The sequence below is a fragment of the Narcine bancroftii genome, chromosome 2 (genome assembly GCF_036971445.1).
Source record: "Narcine bancroftii isolate sNarBan1 chromosome 2, sNarBan1.hap1, whole genome shotgun sequence".
Lineage (NCBI taxonomy): Eukaryota > Metazoa > Chordata > Chondrichthyes > Torpediniformes > Narcinidae > Narcine > Narcine bancroftii.
The window spans coordinates 141,312,160-141,334,292 of NC_091470.1; the positions used below are offsets into that span (position 1 = coordinate 141,312,160).

Below are 22,133 nucleotides of genomic sequence, written 5' to 3' on the forward strand. Positions count from 1 at the left end.
CCGCACGCACACCCCGACAGCCCGCACGCACACCCCGACAGCCCGCACGCACACCCCGACAGCCCGCACGCACACCCCGACAGCCCGCACGCACACCCCGACAGCCCGCACGCACACCCCGACAGCCCGCACGCACACCCCGACAGCCCGCACGCACACCCCGACAGCCCGCACGCACACCCCGACAGCCCGCACGCACACCCCGACAGCCCGCACGCACACCCCGACAGCCCGCACGCACACCCCGACAGCCCGCACGCACACCCCGACAGCCCGCACGCACACCCCGACAGCCCGCACGCACACCCCGACAGCCCGCACGCACACCCCGACAGCCCGCACGCACACCCCGACAGCCCGCACGCACACCCCGACAGCCCGCACGCACACCCCGACAGCCCGCACGCACACCCCGACAGCCCGCACGCACACCCCGACAGCCCGCACGCACACCCCGACAGCCCGCACGCACACCCCGACAGCCCGCACGCACACCCCGACAGCCCGCACGCACACCCCGACAGCCCGCACGCACACCCCGACAGCCCGCACGCACACCCCGACAGCCCGCACGCACACCCCGACAGCCCGCACGCACACCCCGACAGCCCGCACGCACACCCCGACAGCCCGCACGCACACCCCGACAGCCCGCACGCACACCCCGACAGCCCGCACGCACACCCCGACAGCCCGCACGCACACCCCGACAGCCCGCACGCACACCCCGACAGCCCGCACGCACACCCCGACAGCCCGCACGCACACCCCGACAGCCCGCACGCATAAGCACAAAGAATCCACACTCGTGAGTGCTGCTGTAATCAGATTGGGTCTCAGCTCCCCATAACACACATGCACACCAAACACCACACCTCAGCTAGCAGAGGCCAGCCAGCGCCATGGGGCAGAACATTATTCAATCACTGCTGAACCTAAAAATTACCGGAAAAGGCTCTATCAAATCATTCCCAGGTTACCGGGAGTTGCACAGATCCTCTACCCACCCTGACACTGGAACAGTCGATTCAGGTGTTACCCCACAGCCTCGTCCCATGCTGGTCACAGCGAGAACCACCTGCCTGCATGATTCCCACTAACCTGTCATTGTGACAGATCTCCTGTCGCTTCCGCCCATCGAAGGAGACCCATGCAGTGTTCCTGGCATCCGGTGACAGCATGATCTGAAAACATGCATTCACCAGTTAGACTTAAACTATGTCTGAACTGCAGCAAGATTCTCCAGTGGGGTGAGAATTCACTCAGTGCAGCCGTGTGTTGATGCACAGTGCACCACACCATTGACCCACAAGGTCCACCGCAAACTCCCAGGGAGATGCTTCTAGAAAAAAAAGGCGAGCTTCTGCTCACATTTTGTTTCAGATTTTTAAAAAGTAATTTTGAAATTCCCCACCATCTGACCCCAATCCCCCAGTGTCTGACCCCCAACCCCGCAGGGTCCGACCCTCAATCCCCCAGCGTCCGACCCCCAACCCCCCAGCGTCTGACCCCCAACCCCCCCACCGTCTGTCCCTAATCCCCCACTGTCCGTCCCCCAATTCCACACCATCTTATTCTGAATTCTCTTCCATAATTCAAGCTTCAATTTTAAGGTCCTGTTCCCTGAAGACATTAAAGACCATGGGGGAGCTCTGTGATGACAGGGTGGAGGAGGCAAGAGGCCTCTTGTCACTTGAATGCTGCGTACGGACAGCAACGATATCGGACACTGCCTGGATGCAGTCTGCAGCAAAGTATTGATGAGGTAAAACAGAGGCAGTGTCTGCTGGAAGACAGCCCATGACAGAGGATGAGGTTACCTGAAGCTCCACGCCAGCCGGGACAACAATTGGCCTGAAGGACAGGGAATGTGGACAGATAGGGGTGATCATTATGGCCGGCACGTTGGGGTGAATCATGGAAGCCCCTGCTGCTGCGGCGTAGGCTGTGCTTCCCGTCGGAGTCGACACAATCACTCCTGCAAAGGAAAGGCCCAGCTCAACACGTGGCCGATGGCATCCCTTCCCCATGACTGGCAGCGAGACCCCGTCACTCATCAGCTCTGACCTGCAGACAAGCTGACACCCGGTTTTAATGCGCACCCCCCATCTATGACCTTATCCCACTGTGTATTGCATTTCTCTCAGCCTGTCCTCTTCAAACACAAGGCCTCCCCTCTCTCCTCACAACTCCAGTGATCACGTGCCCAACAGTCCCGGCAAAGATGGAACTAGCTGAGAAGTTCCACCCTCACAGTTGTCATGTCTTGGTGTCAGTTTGAGCTCATTTCCTCAAACCTCATCATTTTGCCCCAAACTATCATACTTGCAGGAAAGGTGATGAGGGAACCTTTCTGGCTAGACCAGGAATCTCTGACGGGAACATTCCACATCCCAGATATGTAATTTCAGCCCAGAACGTTAAAGGTCCAGCAAGATACCTCATTCTTCCTGTGGCACCGAAGCAAGGCGTCCACACTACTATCTTATCACAACATTTTAAAATTGGAAACTTTATCTTTTCTGAAGGATAAACGGAATCCATCTTAGTCAACATGCAACAAAATGCCGACAATAAGATATGCAAAACCAGTCAGAGGACATTGGATCCTAGCAGGTGAGCTCTTGTCAATGGTGACCTTTCTGGGTGGTGGAAATGTGTGGGTGAGGACAGGCCAAACTCCAGGCATTTTCAGTGTCAGTGAAATTACTGACATGCTGAACACCTTCTCTAAAATTGGAGTCTTGTTTTCAAACCAGAATTCTAACATTAGTTTTCATGCATTAAGGTTAAGGAACGAGGCCATTGAGGAAACCTTAGGCTCTACACTCACCATCTCCTTGCACCGTAGTTATAAGGCGACCATCCAGAAACAAGTCCACATTGGAGAGATATGAAGAAGGGCCCCGGTCCACCACAACTTCGTTCAGGACCTGAGAAGTTGAGAGGAGGAGATTGGTAAATACTTTCCAAAAGTTTATTTTGATAATCTGGAAATGGGAAGGCATGTGGTGACTCCCACAGGGTTATGGATGACTGGGGAGAAGGGACAGTAGCAGGACTGCAGTAGAGTTTCAGGAAGGACTACAGTTACACAATCCCTGCTTGGAGGGTATGGGCAAACGATCATCCTCTCCAACAGAACCCAAGGAAGAGAACAAGAAGGAATCTCGAGAAATCAGATTTCCAAAGAAAAACTGGAAATGAAGGCAAGCTGTTGGCAGCAGTTTTTTGTTTGCACATTTGCAGAGGATTTATTGTGCCTTCCAGGAGGCACTCCCCGGTAACCACAACTTTTGGAACCTTTTCATGAGCAGTGACAGACTCCAATTGGTTGCAGTTGTGAATGACGTCAAAGTTAGTACCACAGAGAAATGTGGAACAGCATGTTACCCAACTTACATAGAACATGCTATCTTAGATCTGGTCCTGTGCAATAAGACAGGTAAAATTAATAATCTTGTAGCCAGGGTTCCTCTTAGAAAGAGTGAATACAGTGTGATTGGATTTCTCTTAGAAATGGAGGGTGCTATAGTATGATCTAAAACCAATGTATTGAGGCTAAGCAGGAAGGCTATAGCAGGATGAAGGAAGACGAGGAGCACAGGCTGTACAGGGCACCAGTTGAGAAACTGTGGGAGTCTTTCAAATACCTTTTACACAATGCTCTACAAAAGTACATTCCAGTTAAAAGCAAGAGCAGTCAGGTGAGGAAGAGCCACTGTGGATTAGCAACAGCATCCAATTAAAAGCTCATCTTTACAAACTCATCAAGAGTAGTGCGAAACTGGAAAATTGGGAAAACTTTAAAAACAATCACCAAGCAACAAAAGGAATGACAGACGATAAAATTAAACCAGTAACACACGGATTAACAGATAGTATTTTTTAAAATACATACATGAAGCAGAAAAGGGAGTCTAACATGAAAGAAGGAAACTTAACTTTGGGTAGTGTGAAAATGGCAGAGGCCTTGACCGACGATTCATGGTTGAGGACAAGTCTAACATGCCACAGGGTGGTGTTAAGGAGACGCGAGGAGGTGAGGACCTCGAAGCAATTGCTATCAGAAAAGAAGTAGTGCAGTGTAAACTAGTGAGTCTGAAGTTAGACAGGTCCCTTGGACCTGATGGAATGCATCCAAGATACTGAAGTTACAGAGGATGCGTTTGTGGTCATTTACCAAAATCCTCTGGTCTCCTGGAAGGTCCTGGCAGAATGGAAGACAGTAAATGCCACAAGAAGACAGGCAACAAGAGGCCAGTTAGCTTCACGTTTGTAGTCAGGAAAATGCTTGAAGCTATGATTAAGGAAAAAATAATGAGATATCCAGATAAAAATGGTTCCATCAGGCAGACACAGCAGGAATTCAGGAAGGGCAGGTTTTATGTGAACAAATGGATTGAATTCTTGAGGATAAAATGAGGGCAGAGCATAAAGGGGAACAGCTGGATGTTGTGTACTTGAATTTCCAGATGGTGCCACATAAAACAAATCCATTTTCTATGGGAAATCAGTTTTTAAAGACTTGGCAAAATTATGGCATTAAGGAAATTAAGGATTGTTTTGAAGCCTGTAAATTTATTATTTTCAGTAGAATGAAGGAAAAGTTTAAGGTATTGGAAAATACTTGATTTTGTCATCAAATTATGAGATTTCTAAGTGAAAGTTTTGATTAAGATTTAGTATTACCAGTAGAAACAGAGGTAGTTATTTTTATGTACTGGAGATATAAAGAAATTTATTTCAAGTATAAATCAAGATATAGATGGAAAATAGATTTAAATAAGCAAATAGATGAATATAAATGGATTGAGAAAGTGTGAAAAGTACAATAAGTGTGAGATATAGGCTAGATCAGTATAATTTTATTCATCAGTTATATTTGATACCACAAAAGTTACATAAGATGAATCATACTTGTGCGGATTTATGTTTCAGATATGGACAGAAAGTTGGTATATTTCTGCATTCTACTTGGCAATGTCCTTAAGATGAAACTCTTTTGGTTGGATATAGGTAATTTATTAAAATGAATAACAGGAGTTAAATTTTCACAGGATCCAATGTTATTTTTATTGGGAGATATTAGAGGGGTTAAACCTAAATTAAAATTGAATATGTATCAAATGAAATTTGTTCAAATTACTTTAGCAATAGCTAGAAACTTATATTGTATAACTTGGAAGTCTGATACATATTTGGGAATGGAGATGGCATGTGGAAGTTCAGAGTTGCACACCACTTGAGAAAATTACCTATAATTTAAGAGATAAATACCCTATATTTTGAAAACGATGTTGCCCATATTTACAAAGTGTTGGTATAATATTTAAATGAATCTTGAACACTCCCTTTCTCTTATAGGTCTCCACATATATAAGATACCGAAAAGTGAAGTTCTCCTGTTGTGGTTCTCTTGTTGAGTTCTTTTTCTCTTTTCTTGCATTTGTAGGGGGTTGGAAGGAGGAGGGTGGGGGGCAATAGGAGGTTTCTTCCGTCATTTTATTTTCTTTCTTATGCATATATACCACATGTATTTGGAATGAATTTGAAATATTGTAAAATGTTTGTTTTGTGCTTTTAAATCTTAAGTATAAAAAAGGATGAATGGAGTTGGAGTAATATTTTAGCATGGGTAGAAGATTGATTAAATGGGTGTTTCTCTGGGTGACCATCGGTCATGAGTGGGGAGTTGCAGGGGTTGGTCCTGAGCCCACAACTGCTCACAATGTAGACTGATGATTTGAAAGAAGGGACTGTGTGTAATGTCATGACTGAGAGACAAAACAAATTGTGTAGAGGATATGGAGGGTCTGCAGGGAGATATAAATAGATTAGTTGAGTGGGCAAGGGTCTGGCAGTTGGAGGACAATGTCAGTAAATGTGAAGTTACCCATTTTGGAAGAAAAAAATGGAAGATCAGATTATTATTTAAATGGTAAGCAAAGGACTTGGGAGTGCTTGTGCATGAATCACAAAAGTTTGGTTTGCCCATGCAGCAAGCTGTCAAGAGGCAAATGGAATGTTGACCTTCATACTAGAGGGATTGAATTTAAGCACAGGTTACGCTGCAACTGAACAAGGTACTGGTGAAGCCTCTTCTGAGAACTGCATGTAGTTCTGGGCTCCTTGGCTTTGAAGGAAGTGCAGAAGAGGTTCATCAGGTTGATTCCAGAGATGAGGGGGTTAACCTATGAGGAGAGATTGAATCATATGGGAATATACTCAGTGAAGTTTAGGAGGATCATACAGAAATACACAAAATTATGAAATGAATAGATAACACAGAAGCAGGAAGCTATGATCTTACTGATGGAGGAACTGGATTGATAACCAACTCCTTTACCTTATGTTCCTATAGCAAATCAATCTTTCAAAAAAAGAGCTCACGACAAGAACAAGAAGTCCTGAGGCAGGTCATGCCATGCTCATTGAAGAAGGATCTTTAAAATAATGGAGAGGGGTGGGGAGAATTAGGGAGGAAATTTGGCAGCCCAAGGCATGACCCTGTCACATCAGAAGGCAAGATCATGGCAGGATACAGGCATGTAACCATGCAGCAATTACAGCCAAGAAGTCACTGTGACTGGCAGAGTGAACAGACCTTGGTGTGAATCTGAACACATGGCTCCAAAGCTCTGCATGAGCTCAAGTGCATAGAGTGGGACAGAGAGGCAGGGAAAAATAGGTGAACATTTGTTGGGAGATTTTGAGCTTCAGCAGCTGAACAGTTCTTCTCCCATAGATATTAAACCTGCTGACTTCCTCCAGCATCTGCAAACTCCTGTGTGCCTTCATCAGCTTGTAGAGTTGAAGCAGGGAGAGTGAGACATTTGAGATGGAAATGGACAAAGTCGTTGATGTTCACGAACTTGGGCTTCAGCTGCACACCAGATGAGACGCTCTTATATTTGGAACGGGTGATAAGACAGGGTAGGAGAGAGTGATGGGTGACAACTTCCTTCACTGCCCCAACCCAGACTGGTGCCAACCACTGGCCTCAGTGGGATGAGGAGCGAGGCTTTGAACAATAGTGTTTGCCTGGGACCTCCACACAGTAGGATCAGAGGGTTGTATTAAGTCAGCAAGCCTCACAGTGCCATGCCTTGGGTACAACTACCTCTCACCTCACCTCTGGCTGCTCCCACAGCAACTCCAGGACTCTCACCTGATAATGGGTGGCTCGCTTCCTTCCGTGGCCGTCCCCACACTTGGCGACAACAAGTCCATTCTCCTCCATGCCACATGGAGGATGGTTTTCTTTCACCACTTTGACCTTGAGACGGCTCCGCAAGGTGATGGCAACATTCCCTGATGGAGAGCAAACGTTAGCCAGATGAAAAACAACTCAGAGCATAATAGTTGCATTTATTCAATCCTAATTCAGTCTGAACCTGCCAGTCAGAGGGCAGTCCTGGAGGGAGGGAGTACTGCATAGTCAAAGGCACTGACTGCATTCTCAGGTACATGCTAAAGATCTCCTGGTTGTCATTGGAGAAGGTAGTCTTCTTACACCTCAGGACCAATATTCATCTCTCAACTAACATCAGGAACATTTTCACAGTGCTGCGTGTGAGACCTTGCTGTCAGTATGATACACCAAACCCATGTCGCAGTGACTGGATAACCAGATTCATAATCCACAGAAGTGATTTAACGATGCAGAAACGAGGTTCAAATCCCACCAGGGATTCGGATCATTACTTGTGATTGGTCTAACAGCTGGAATGGCAGGTGGTCTCATGGAGAGACCTGATTTGTCAGCAGCTTAGGAGAGTACTTGAGATTGGAGGGGTCTTGCAGGGTAGGTGTGGAGAAATAGTTTCCTCTTGTGGGAAAATCTACATCTTTGTGAGGAAGGGCTGGCTTACCTGCTGATGGATTTTATCTGCCCTAGAGGGGGTGAAGCTCTGGCATTCTCAGACCCAGAGAGGGGTGGAGGCCGAATACATTTTTGAACGATCAGGAAAATGAGGGTAGAGGTGTTGAGGTTTGGTTATATGGATGTCTAGATCATTATCAGCATGCACAAGGAATATTTTCCTCTTATCAGGGGTGAATAAATTAGAGGACACAGGTTTTGGATACAGGGAAGAAATCTGAAGGAGATCTAAGGGGGACCCTTCTCACCCAGAGTGTGAGGAGTGCCTGGAATACGCTGCTAGAGAGAGTGGTGGAAGCAAAGATCCTGCCAGGGTTGACGAAGTGTCTAGACGACCACTAGACAGGTAGAGATAGCTACAGGCCAAGTTCTGGTGATCAACATGAAGGTACTATTGCAATGTTTAAGAACAAATTGGACAGATACATGGATAGGATATGGACATGGGCCAAATGCAAGCAGGTGGGACTAGTGTGAGTGGGACATTTTGGTTGGCTGAAGGGCCTATTTCCACATTGTACGACTATGTGTTTTGGCACATTGCGATGATTCCATTTATATATCGAGGTTGGTGTGTGGCTGTATAGAATCATAGAACACTACAGAACAGGCTATTTGGCCCTCCTAGTCTGTGCCAAAATATTATTCCACTCATCCCAATGACCTGCACCCAGACAGTAGACTTTCAGATGACTCCTATCCATGTATCTATCCAATTTATTCTTAAAACTTGAGTGAGCCTGCACTTACCACATCAGATGGCAGCTCATTCCACACCCTCACCACTCTGAGTGAAGATGTTCCACCCCTAATGTCCCCCTAAACCTTTCCACTTTCAGCCTAATGCCATGTCCTCTCGTATTTAGCTTTTCAAATCTAAGTGGAAAGAGTCTACTCGGATTTACTCTGCCTATTACCCTCATAATTTTGTAAACCTCCCTTCATTCTTCTACGCTCTAACCTGTTTAATCTTTCCCTGTAACTCAACTCCGAAAAACCAGCAACATCCTAGTAAATCTTCTCTACACCCTTTCAATCTTACTGATATCCTTCCTGTAGTTGGGTGACCAGAACTGCACAAAAGACTCCAAATTTGGCCTCACCAATGTCTTATACGCAAGAGGAGTCACGTGATGAAGTAGTGCCCAGTAGGAGAATACCAGCCCTCTCCAGAAAAGAAGAAAAAGTAAAGAAAACACAAAATTCAAGAAACACAAAACACAACAAATAAAAGATAAAGTTGTGGAGAAAAGAAAGAAAATGGCACCCAAGAAGGAAAAAGTAAAAACAACAGGAAAAAAAAAGACACCGGAAGAGAAAGGAGAAGGACTTACCTGCATGAAGAAACAGGGAGGCGTCGTGGAGAAAAGAGCCCACTACCCAAGATTGATGACAACCCTTCAGAGTCGCGACCTCCCGACTGCTGGACTGCAAAAATGGCTCTCTGAGCCAAACAAAAGTGTGCAATGTGCACACTAAGGAAAAAGAAAACACTGAAGGGAGGGGGGCCCAGCTGAGGAGCGAACTAACACAGCGCAACCAGCTGAGGGATGTCCGACATCAGGGCTCTCAGCTGGAAGAAGAGGAAAGCGACAGGAAAGGGAGTGATAGGAAAAAAAGAACAGCAACAGGAGGCCCAACAAATAACTAGCCCAGAAGAAGAGGACCAACAGCAAGAAGCCATGCAAAAATACGCCCAGCAAAGTGAGGCAAGCAGCTCAACAAGAAAGTCAGAAGGGACACAGATACAAGGAAGAGAAGTAGAAGACACAAACACAGGTGCAGACACAGAAGATGAGGAAGAAGACCAAGCTGTGCACAGAGGAATAAAAGGTAAAATAGATGGACAATACATAGATAAAAAAAATTTTCAAGAACAAATGAGAGCATTAAAAGAATGGTTGACATTAGAATTTAGTGAAATTAAAAGAAAAATAAAAAGTACAGAAGAAAAAATGAGTAGAATAGAGCTGGTCATTTCAGAAATAGGGAAAAGATTAGAAAATGTGGAAGAATGAGAAACGGTTGTAGAAATGGAAGTGAATGACTTAAGAAAATTGGAAGAAAGTGATAAAAAAGTTAAAGAGTCACAAGAGTTGTTAGCTCAGAAGATTTATATAATGGAAAACTATAATAGGCAAAACAATATAAAGATAGTGGGCCTAAAGGAAGATGGAGAAGGCACAAATATGAAAGAATTTATAAAAGAATGGATCCCAAAGGTCCTGGGAATCCCAGAAATACAGGAAGGAATGGAAATAGAAAGGGCACACGGAACACTATCCCCGAAACCACAGACACATCAAAAACCAAGATCCGTTTTAGTAAAATTTCTCTGATATACGACAAGAGAAAATATATTAGAGAGGGCAATTAGAGAAGACAAAAATCCATTGGAATAAAAGGGTCAAAAAATACTTTTTACCCAGACATAAGTTTTGAACTCCTAAAGAAGAGGAAGGAGTTTAACACAAAAAAAATCGATCCTATGGAAAAAAGGCTATAAATTCATGTTAAGATACCCAGCTGTGCTTAAAATATTTATCCCAGAGGAGCAAATCAGACTGTTCTCAGATCCTGAGAAAGCATGAGAATTTGCAGAACACCTGCAGGACAGGAGAGATAAAGAGATGTAACAAGAACGAAGAACAACAAAAAAATACATATAAAGATGTAAAAATAATGTACAAGAAAGAACTAAAGAAGGGAAAGAAAAGGGAAGAAAGGAAGTAAGGGGGGGAAAAGAGGGTGAAAAAAGAGGGTGAGCTTTGTTATATGTGAAGAAAAAAGTCTTTTCTGGGGGGGTTGGGTGGGGGAGAACAACAGACACTGCGAAATCAGTTGACGTTTGCAAGTGGGTTCGCAATCCGAATGGGGAGGGGAGTTGTGGTTGCCCAGCAAGGAACAAGGGGCAACTCGGCGGGGGGGGGGCATTTCGGGTTAAGGAAATTTTAGATGTGGGAGTTGTTGAAGTATTTTATGTTTTAAAAGTGTTGTCATATATTGAGTTCAAAAAGGGAAAACTGAGAGATGAAAATGGGGAAAAGGGGGAAGGTGGTGATGAGGAAGCAGAAATGAGGTGTAAACAGAATATGAGATGGCCATGTTGAACTATATGATTATAAATATTAATGGAATACATAACCAAATTAAACAAAAAAGGCTATTAAATTTCCTGAAAAAAGAAAAAAATAGATATAGCATTTGTGCAGGAAACGCATCTAACTGAAGTGGAACATAAATTAAAGAGAGACTGGGTAGGACACATAGCGGCAACATCATATAATTCAAAAGCCAGAGGTGTAGCTATATTAATAAATAAAAATGTACCAATCAAAATAGAGCAGGAAATAATAAATCCAGCAGGGAGGTATGTAATGATAAAGTGTCAGATATATTCAGAATTTTGGAATTTGATCAATATATATGCACCTAATGAAGAGGATCAAAAGTTTATGCAAGATATATTTTTGAAGATTGTAGATACACAGGGAAATATATTGATAGGATGGGATTTTAACCTTAATTTGGATTCAATGTTGGATAAAACAGGACAAAAGACTAGTAAAAAGAATAAAGTGGCCACGGTTATGGTTAAATCAATGCAGGAAATGAAACATGGATATATGGAGGAGGCAGCACCCAAGGGAGAAGGAATATTCATATTATTTGAGTAGGCATAAAACTTATTCAAGGTTTGATATGTTTTTGTTGTCAGCCCATATTCAAGGGAGAGTTAGAAAAACTGAATATAAAGCTAGATTGCTATCTGATTACTCACCCTTGTTATTAGCAATAGAACTGGAAGACATCCCACCAAGAACATATAGATGGAGATTAAACTCCATGTTACTTAAAATGCAGGAATTTAGAGAATTTATTGAACGCCAAATTAAAATGTTCTTTGAAATAAATGCAGAATCAGTGAAAGATAAATTTATATTATGGAATGCAATGAAAGCCTTCATTAGAGGGCAGATAATAAGTTATGTAACTAAGAAGAAAAAGGACTACGGTCGGGAAATAGAACAGTTGGAAAGGGAAATAGTAAGTACAGAAAAAGAACTAGCAACAAGGGACGATATAACAAAAAGAAAATTGGCAGACAAAAAAAAGAAACATTACAAACATATAAGGTGGAGAAGAACAATGAAAATAAAGCAAAAGTATTATGAGCTAGGAGAAGAAACACACAGAATATTAGCCTTGCAACTTTTTTTTAAATTTTTTTATTTTTCACACCATAAACCACATTGACCAAGATACATACATTTTCCTTTTCAAATATATACAGTGTCATTTTCTACCCCCCCTCCTCCCATCCCACACTCCCTACCTCCCCCACATTCATTTAAAGTACAGAATCTAAGATACATTAAACCAGTCAAACAATGTTGTCATTCAATAAAAATAAACAAGAAATTCCACTGAGTCAATTCTTTTCATTTCCTTCTCCTTTCGTTATTTTAGGTGGTAGATGTCCCCGATAGGTTTTCTCTATTGTGTTTCATGTATGGCTCCCATATTTGTTCAAATATTTCAAAATTATTTCTTAAATTATATGTTATTTTTTCCAATGGAATACATTTATTCATTTCTATATACCATTGTTGTATTCTCAAATTATCTTCTAATTTCCAGGTTGACATAAGACATTTTTTTTGCTACGGCTAGAGCTATCCTAACAAATCTTTTTTGTGCACCATCCAAATCAAGTCCAAATTCTTTGTTTTTTATGTTACTTAGGAGAAAGATCTCTGGGTTTTTTGGTATATTGTTTTCTGTAATTTTATTTAATATCTGGTTTAGATCTTCCCAAAATTTTTCCACTTTCTCACATCTCCAGATTGCATGAATTGTTGTTCCCATTTCTTTTTTACAACAAAAACATCTGTCAGATACTGTTGGGTCCCATTTATTTAACTTTTGAGGTGTAATGTATAGCCTGTGTATCCAGTTATATTGTATCATACGTAACCTAGTGTTTATTGTATTTCTCATAGTTCCAGAGCATAACTTCTCCCATGTTTCCTTCTTTATCTTTATATTTAAATCTTGTTCCCATTTTTGTTTAGTTTTACCATTTGTTTCCTCATTCTCCTTTTCTTGCAGTTTAATATACATATTTGTTATAAATTTTTTGATTATCATTGTATCTGTAATCACATATTCAAAATTACTTCCCTCTGGTAACCTCAGACTGCTTCCCAATTTGTCCTTCAAGTAGGATCTCAGTTGGTAGTATGCCAACACTGTATCTTGAGTGATATTATATTTATCCTTCATTTGTTCAAAGGATAGTAATTTATTTCCTGAAAAACAATTTTCTATTCTTTTGATCCCTTTTTTCTCCCATTCTTTAAAGGAAAGGTTATCTATTGTAAAAGGGATTGACTGATTTTGCGTCAGTATTAGTTTTGGTAATTGGTAATTTGTTTTATTCCTTTCTACATGAATCTTCTTCCAAATATTGAGCAGATGATGTAATACTGGAGAACTCCTATGTTGTACCAATTTTTCATCCCACTTATAAAATATATGTTCAGGTATCTTCTCCCCTATTTTATCTAGTTCTAATCTAGTCCAATCTAGCTTTTCCCTTGTTTGGTAAAAATCTGATGGGTATCTTAATTGTGCGGCTCTATAATAATTTTTAAAGTTTGGCAGTTGTAAGCCTCCTTGTTTATACCATTCTGTTAATTTATCTAGTACTATCCTCGATTTTCCCCCTTTCCATAAAAATTTCCTTATTATTTTCTTTAACTCCTTGAAGAATTTCTCTGTCAAGTGTATTGGCAATGCCTGAAATAGGTATTGTATCCTTGGGAAAATGTTCATTTTAATACAGTTTATCCTTCCTATTAGTGTTAGTGGTAAATCTTTCCAATGCTCTAAATCGTCCTGTAATTTTTTCATTAGTGGATAATAATTGAGTTTATATAGATGGCCGAGGTTTTTATTTATTTGTATACTAGGTATCTTATTGCTTGCATTTGGCATCTGAATGGTGATTCTTTCTTAAATTTTGAGAAATCCGCATTATTCATTGGCATTGCTTCACTTTTATTTGCGTTAATCTTTTAACCCGACACTTCTCCATATTCCTTCAATTTTTTATGTAATTCTGTTATTGACAATTCTGGTTCTGTTAAGTATACTATAACATCATCTGCAAATAAACTGATTTTATATTCCTTGTCTTTTATTTTTATCCCTTTTATTTTATTTTCTGTTCTTATCAATTCTGCTCGTGGTTCTATAGCTAACGCGAACAATAAGGGTGATAGTGGGCATCCCTGCCTTATTGATCTGCTTAAATTAAATTGCTTTGATATATATCCATTTACTGTCACTTTCGCCAATGGCCCCTTATATAATGCTTTAATCCAATTAATATACTTCTCTGGTAAACTGAATTTTTGCAATACTTTGAATAAATAATTCCATTCTACTCTGTCAAAGGCCTTCTCTGTGTCTAAAGCAACTGCTACTGTTGGCGCTTTACTCCCTTCTACTGCATGAATTAAGTTAATAAATTTACAAATATTGTATGTTGTGCGTCTTTTTTTAATAAATCCAGTTTGGTCTAGATTTACCATTTTAGGTGCATAATCTGCTAATCTGTTTGCTAATAGTTTAGCTATTATCTTATAATTTGTGTTAAGTAATGATATTGGTCTATATGACGCTGGTGCGAGTGGATCTTTCCCTTGCTTTGGTATTACTGTAATTATTGCTGTTTTACATGAATCTGGTAAGCTTTGTGTTTTGTCAATCTGGTTGATTACTTCCAGGAGGGGAGGAATTAATAAATTTTTAAATGTTTTATAGAATTCTATTGGGAATCCATCCTCTCCTGGTGTTTTATTATTTGGTAGTTTTTTTATTATCTCTTGTATTTCTACTATTTCAAATGGTTCTGTTAATTTATTTTGTTCCTCTATTTGTAATTTTGGTAGTTCAATTTTAGTTAAAAATTCATCTATTTTGATTCCAATACCATTCTCTTAGTTTGTTCTGTCTTAAGCTGCCATGCTAGAATTTTGTGCGTTTTTTCCCCTAGTTCATAATATTTCTGTTGTGTCTTCATTATGTTCTTCTCCACCTTATATGTTTGTAGTGTTTCATATTTTATTTTTTTTATCTGCCAATTCTCTTCTTTTAGTTGTGTCTTCCTTCATTGCTAATTCTTTTTCTACATTTACTATTTCCCTTTCCAACTGCTCTGTTTCCTGATTGTAGTCCTTCTTCATCTTGGTTACATAACTTATTATTTGCCCTCTGATGAACGCTTTCATGTTGTCCCATAGTATAAACTTATCTTTCACTGATTCTGTATTTATTTCAAAGTACATTTTAATTTGTCTTTCAATGAATTCTCTAAAATCCTGCCTTTTAAGTGGCATGGAGTTTAATCTCCATCTATACATTCTTGGAGGGATGTCCTCTAACTCTATTGTCAATATCAAGGGTGAATGGTCCGATAATATTCTAGCTTTATATTCTGTTTTTCTTACTCTGTCTTGCATACTAGCTGATAACAGGAATAGGTCTATTCTTGAGTATGTTTTATGTCTACCCGAATAATATGAATATTCCTTTTCCTTTAGGTGTTGTTTCCTCCATATATCCAAAAGTTGCATTTCTTGCATCGATTTAATTATAAATTTGGTTACTTTGTTCTTTCTGTTAATTTTTTGCCCAGTTTTATCCATATTTGAATCCAAATTAAGGTTGAAATCCCCTCCTATTAATATGTTCTCTTGCGTGACTGCTATCTTCAAAAAAATATCTTGCATAAATTTTTGATCTTCTTCATTAGGTGAATATACATTGAGTAAATTCCAAAACTCCGAATATATCTGAAATTTTATCATTACATATCTCCATGTTGGATCTATTATTTCCTCTTCTATTTTAATTGGTACATTTTTACTGATTAATATAGCTACTCCTCTAGCTTTTGAATTATATGACGCTGCTGTTACATGTCCTACCCAATCTCTCTTTAATTTCTTATGCTCCATTTCAGTTAAATGTGTTTCTTACATGAATGCTATATCAATTTTTTCTTTTTTCAGTATATTTAGCAGTTTCTTCCTTTTGATTTGATTATGTATTCCGTTAATATTTAAAGTCATATAGTTCAATGTAGCCATTTCATACTTTGTTTATATTCCCTTTCCATTTCCTCATCATCACCTTTCCTTCTTATCCATTTCTTATTTCTTGTTTTGAACACTTTATAGGACAACATTTCTAAAACATCAAACATTTCCCTTATTCTCCTATCTAAAATTTCTTTAACCCCATTCTCCCCTCCCCCTCCTTAGTTGCCCTTTATCCCTCGTCGGGCAACCACATCTCCCCTCTCCATTTGGATTTGCGAATTCACTCGCAAGCATCAACTGATTTTGCAGTGACCGTAACTCCTCCCACCCAGCCACCCCAGAAAAGTTTTCAATTTTCATATATAACAAAGGTCAGTCTTTTAATTCCCTCCTCATTTCCTCTGTTCCCTTTCATTCCCTTATTAATTCTTAACTATATATATTTTCCTCTAATCCTCTTTTCCTCTTATCTATCTATATTTTCCTCAGATACACTCATGTATATACATATATACATACACATCTATATATAATATATATATACCCATATACACACATACATATAGTTCGTGGTCATTTTTACTCTCATTACATGTCTTCATCTCTCTGCTTGTTTTTCGTGCTTCCTCTGGATCCGAGAATAGTCTGTTTTGTTGCCCTGGAATAACTATTTTAAGTACCGCTGGGTACTTTAACATAAATTTATATTCTTTTTTCCATAGGATCGTTTTTGCTGTATTGAACTTCCTCTTCTTCAGGAGTTCAAAACTTATGTCTGGATAGAAAAACATTTTTTGACCTTTGTATTCCAGTGGCTTTTTGTCTTCTCTTATTTTCTTCATTGCTTTCTCCAATATATTTTCTCTTGTTGTATATCTTAAGAATTTTACTAAAATGGATCTTGGTTTTCGCTGCGGCTGTGGTTTCGGGGCTAAAGTTCTATGTGCCCTCTCTATTTCCATTTCTTCCTGTAATTCTGGTCTTCCTAGGACCCTGGGGATCCAATCTTTTATAAATTCTCTCATATTCTTGCCTTCTTCATCTTCCTTAAGGCCCACTATCTTTATATTATTTCTTCTATTATAGTTTTCCATTATATCTATCTTCTGAGCTAACAGCTCTTGTGCCTCTAATTTTTTTATTAGATTCTTCTAATTTCTTTTTTAAGTCCTCTACTTCCATTTCTACGATTATTTCTCGTTCTTCCACATTGTCCACTCTTTTTCCTATCTCTGATATGACCATCTCTATTTTATTCATTTTTTCTTCTGCACTCTTAATTCTTCTTTTTATTTCATTAAATTCTTGTAATTGCCATTCTTTCACTGATTCCATATATTCTTTAAAAAAAAATATCCATTGTCCTGCCTTTCCCTTCTTCTTCCATTTCTTTATGTTCTTCTTCTTCCTCTGGGTTGGCCATCTGTTGTTTCCTTGTTTTCTTTTTGCTCTCTTCTTTCTTGTTCTCGTTGTTTTCTGTGTTCTCTTCCTGTTGCTGTGTTGCAGCTGTCACTCTCAGCTGTGGAGATCGACTCCTCAGCTGTTCCCCCCTCCCGTCAGTGTGTTTTTTTTTCATGCGCGGTTGCGCACTTTTACTCGGCTCCACGAGCCATTTTTGTAGTCCCGAGCTCGGGACTTCCACCGACCTTAGGGAGCGGGCTTCTCTCTCCGCGGCGGGCCTCCTCGGACAGGTAAGGCCTTCACCTTCTTCTTCCGACGTTCTTTCTTCTTCTCTTCCCATTGCTTTCGACTTTTCTCTCTTTGCTGCCATTTTCTTCTCACCTTTACTTTTACTTTGTTTTAATTTTTATTCTTGTACCTTTGTGTTTTGTGTGTTTTTTTTCAACTTTTCCGGAGAGGGCTGGAATTCCCTGACCAGCCACTACTGCATCACGTGACTCCTCCTAGCCTTGCAACTTCAAACAGAACAAGCTAAAAGAATTGTATTAGCATCAAGGAAAAAGAACAAACAAATTACATATAATCCATTGGAGATTAATGAGAACTTTAAGGAATTTTATAAACAATTATACTAAACTGAGAATAGAAGAGTTTTTAGCTAAATTTGAACTGCCGAAATTGCAAGAAGAGGAGCAAGACAAGCTGATAAAACCATTTGAAACAGAGGAAATACAGGATATATTAAAAAAGCTGCCGGACAATAAAACGCCTGGAAAGGATGGATTCCCAATAGAATTCTATAAAACATTTAATGAGTTATTAATTCCTCCTCTCCTGGAAGTAATGAACCAGAAAGAAGAAATATAAAACTTGCCAGACTCATGTAAGACAGCAATAATTACAGTAATACCAAAGAGGGTGAAGGATCCACTAACACCAGCATCATATAGACCAATTATCTCTACTTTATTCACATTACAAGATAATAGCAAAATTATTAGCAAACAGATTGGCCGACTGTGTACCAAAAATAGTAAAACAAGATCAAACTGGATTTATTAACAAAAGACAAATGTCTGTAAATTTATTAATTTAATTCATGCAGTTCAAGGAAATAAGATACCAACAGTGGCTGTTGCTTTAGACACAAAAAAAGCCTTTGACAGGGTAGAATGGAATTATTTATTCAAAGTATTACAGAGGTTCAACCTACCAGAAAAATATATTAATTCGATTAAAGCATTATATAATGGACCATTGGCAAAGGTGACAGTAAATGGATATGTATCGAGCCAATTTAAATTAAGTAGGTCAACTAGGCAGGGATGTCCATTATCTCCCTCACTGTTCGCTTTAGCAATAGAACCATTGGCAGAACTGATAAGAACAGAAAATAAAATAAAAGGGATAAAAATAAAGGAGAAGGAGTATAAAATCAGTTTATTTGCAGATGATATCATAGTATACTTAACAGAACTAGAAATATCAATAAAAGAACTACATAAGAAATTGAAGGAGTATGGAGAAATATTGGGGTACAAGGTCAACGCAAATAAAAGTGAAGTAATGCCAATGAGTAATGCGAATAATAGCTAAACTATTAGCAAACTGATTAGCAGATTATGTACCTAAAATGGTAAATCTAGACCAAACTGGATTTATTAAAAAAAGATGCACAACAGACAATATTTGTAAATTTATTAACTTAATTCATGCAATAGAAGGGAGTAAAGCACCAACAGTAGCAGTTGCTTTAGTTGCAGAGAAGGCCTTTGACAGAGTAGAATGGAATTATTTATTCAAAGTATTGCAAAAATTCAGTTTACCGTAGAAGTATATTAATTGGAGTAAAGCATTATATAAGGGGCCATTGGCGAAAGTGACAGTAAATGGATATATATCAAAGCAATTTAACTTAAGCAGATCAACAAGGCAGGGATACCCACTATCGCCCTTATTATTCGCGTTAGCTATAGAACCACTAGCAGAATTGATAAGAACAGAAAATAAAATAAAAGGGATAAAAGTAAGACAAGGAATATAAAATCAGTTTATTTGCAGATGACGTTATAGTATACTTAACAGAACCAGAAATATCAATAAAAGAATTACATAAGAAATTGAAGGAATATGGAGAAATATCGGGGTACAAGATCAACGCAAATAAAAGTGAAGCGATGCCAATGAGTAATGCGAATTATACAGAATTTAAAAAAGAATCACCATTTAAATGGCAAACACAAGCAATTCGATACCTAGATTATTAGATAATAATTTAAGACACCTATACAAATTAAATTATCAGCCATTAATGAAGAAATTACAGAAAGACTTAGAACATTGTAAAAAATTGCCACTAACATTGATAGGGAGGGTAAATTGCATTAAAATGAATGTCTTCCCAAGGATACAATATTTATTTCAACCAATGTCTTATACAATCTCACCATTCACCATAACATCCCAACTCCTGTACTCAACACTTTGATTTATGAAGGCCAAGATACCTGAAGCTCTCTTCACAACCCTGTCTACCTGTGGCACTACTTTCACGGAATTATGTACCTGTACTCCTAGATCCCTCTGTTCCTGCGAACTCCTCAGTGCCCTACCATTTACTGTGTAAGCCCAACCTTGGTTTGTCCTTCCAAAATGCAACACTTCACATTTGTCTGCATTAAATTCCACCCGCCATTTTCTGGCCCATTTTTCCAGTTGGTCCAGATCTCTCTGCAAGCTTTGAAAGGCTTCCTCGCTGTCCATAACGCCTCCAGTCTTATCATTGGTTGCAGCAAATATCTCTATCCATATGTACACTATGTGAATGTTTATGATAATAAACTCTCATACTTCCTATTTCAATTGGATCCATTAAATTCAAGCTTCCCGGAGAAGTTTCAGCACCATCTACAAGAGGCCTAAAGTTTCTTCGTCATACCAAAACACCAGAAAGTACCTTCAATGACTTGCATGACTTGTGACTGGTAGGTGTCAAAGTTAAATGGTGTCAGGAATCCCAGAGACCCAAGATGAAAAGCCATCACAGGTGGAACACTCCCCTATTAAACAAGAAGGCACCAGGGTTATTCCTAAACAAAACATTCCCTTTGAGACAAATGAGTGCCAAAAGCTGTTGTGTGCCAGGCACATTCACCGATCACCATGGTGACCAAGCTAGTGGTGCTACTGATTTAGTTCAAACAATCAGCCACTCACAAGGGAGAGTTCACTACACTCTTTCACTATGGAGGTAGGTGCAGAAGTTGTGAACTGCACATCTCAGAGACCCAGGCCGACCTTTCCAGTTCTGCCCACCTCCCTCCCATCAATGCACCAACACAAATACACTGCATCGAAGGCCGATTTACCTGGAATAAAGACGAAGCATAAAGCAAAGTGCCGTCACCTCCGAGGCAAATTATAAAGTCGATCCGATCTGACAAATCATCGAAGCCTACAAAGAAATTTAAAGTGTTTTTTCTGCATGACACCACCAATTTTTACATCCATTAATGTCTCCTTGCTTGTCCCAGTAGAACTGGTCATGTTTTGAGGTGAGACTCTTAACAGCAAGGTGTGGCTTTTAATTTTCTAGATTCTTTAGATTCCGAAATGATTTCAATCAAATTGGAAAACAGAAAATGTAACTCCTTTATTCAAAGGAGACAGAATGCAGAAGCCTACTGACCAGTCAGCCTTGCATCCGTCAAGGGAAATGACAAGAACTATTATTAAAGTCTTTGTGGCAGGGAGCCTTAGGGGAAAATAAATTAAGGTGTTGGGGCAAAGTCAGCATGGTTTTGTTGAATGGAAATCACATGTGGCTAATTTGTTGATGCTCTTAGAAATAGCGTGTGTTGTGGAGAAAGGGACCTGTGGATGAGCTGCATTCAAAATTCCAGCAACATTTAACAAGGTGGTGAAAGGAAGGTCACTGTTGGGTGTGGAAACTCAGGGTTTCAGAAGTGTGAATGGAAAACAGGAACAGTCAGTGTTAATGGGTCTTCAGGTGGCAATGGGTGGGTGTCACAGGGCTCAGTGGTGCATGCCACATTCTCCAGTGGAACAAGGTCAGATAGAAAAGCAGGCAATGATCTGGTAATTCAAAAATTAAGCAAGCAGGCAATGATCTGGTAAATGGAGGATAACGATGTTTCCTCTCAGAGAATCTATAACTAGGGGGACACTGCTTTAAAAAAAAATAGGTCATCCATTTATGACAGAGAAAAGCCAAAATGCTTTGCTTTGAAAGTCCTTTGGAAATACTATCTCCAAGGAGGAGATAGGTTGGCGATAAGCAAGCAGGGAAGCAGAGATTACCATGGGTTGAGGTATGATTAATTAGACCAGCCATGATCTTGTGGAAGGGGCACCAGCACAAGAGGTCAGATGGTCTCCTCCCTGTTTGTATGTTCACATGACAATGATCTCCAACCTGAGGTCAGACAATCTTTGAGGACAAAAAATGGTCAGGATTAGATTTTATAGTTGGAGGATTCAGTAAGGAGAAGGTGAAAGTCTCTGTAAATAATGAGGAGGAACCTGATATCTCAATGGGCTTAAAGCTGGAAAATACCAGGTACAGATAGAATTTATCCTAGGCTGCTGTGGGAGACGGGGAAGGAGTTTGCTGGAGCTCTGGCTGAGACTTTTACATCTTTCTGGCCACAGGTGAGACACCAGTTGACTGGAGGACAAGGAATGAGGACAGCACAGTAAGCCGTTAACATTGGCAG

The 22,133-nt window shown here is 40.1% G+C and overlaps 1 protein-coding gene across 4 annotated transcripts in view; it reads right to left on the reverse strand.

Moving 5' to 3' along the window:
* The window catches only part of LOC138754268 (NAD kinase-like), a 59,793-nt gene that overhangs the window by 4,291 nt on the left and 33,369 nt on the right, over nucleotides 1–22,133 (reverse strand). For 3 of the 4 annotated variants that reach the window (XM_069918249.1, XM_069918252.1, XM_069918253.1), the window contains 6 exons: nucleotides 20,766–20,851; nucleotides 20,354–20,456; nucleotides 7,172–7,314; nucleotides 2,834–2,933; nucleotides 1,821–1,978; nucleotides 1,102–1,184 (listed from right to left, as the gene is read on the reverse strand). In XM_069918249.1, the coding sequence (XP_069774350.1) occupies nucleotides 1,102–1,184; nucleotides 1,821–1,978; nucleotides 2,834–2,933; nucleotides 7,172–7,314; nucleotides 20,354–20,456; nucleotides 20,766–20,851 (673 nt within the window). The remainder of the gene's footprint in view (nucleotides 1–1,101; nucleotides 1,185–1,820; nucleotides 1,979–2,833; nucleotides 2,934–7,171; nucleotides 7,315–20,353; nucleotides 20,457–20,765; nucleotides 20,852–22,133) is intronic. The other variant, XM_069918251.1, reaches the window with a different exon arrangement.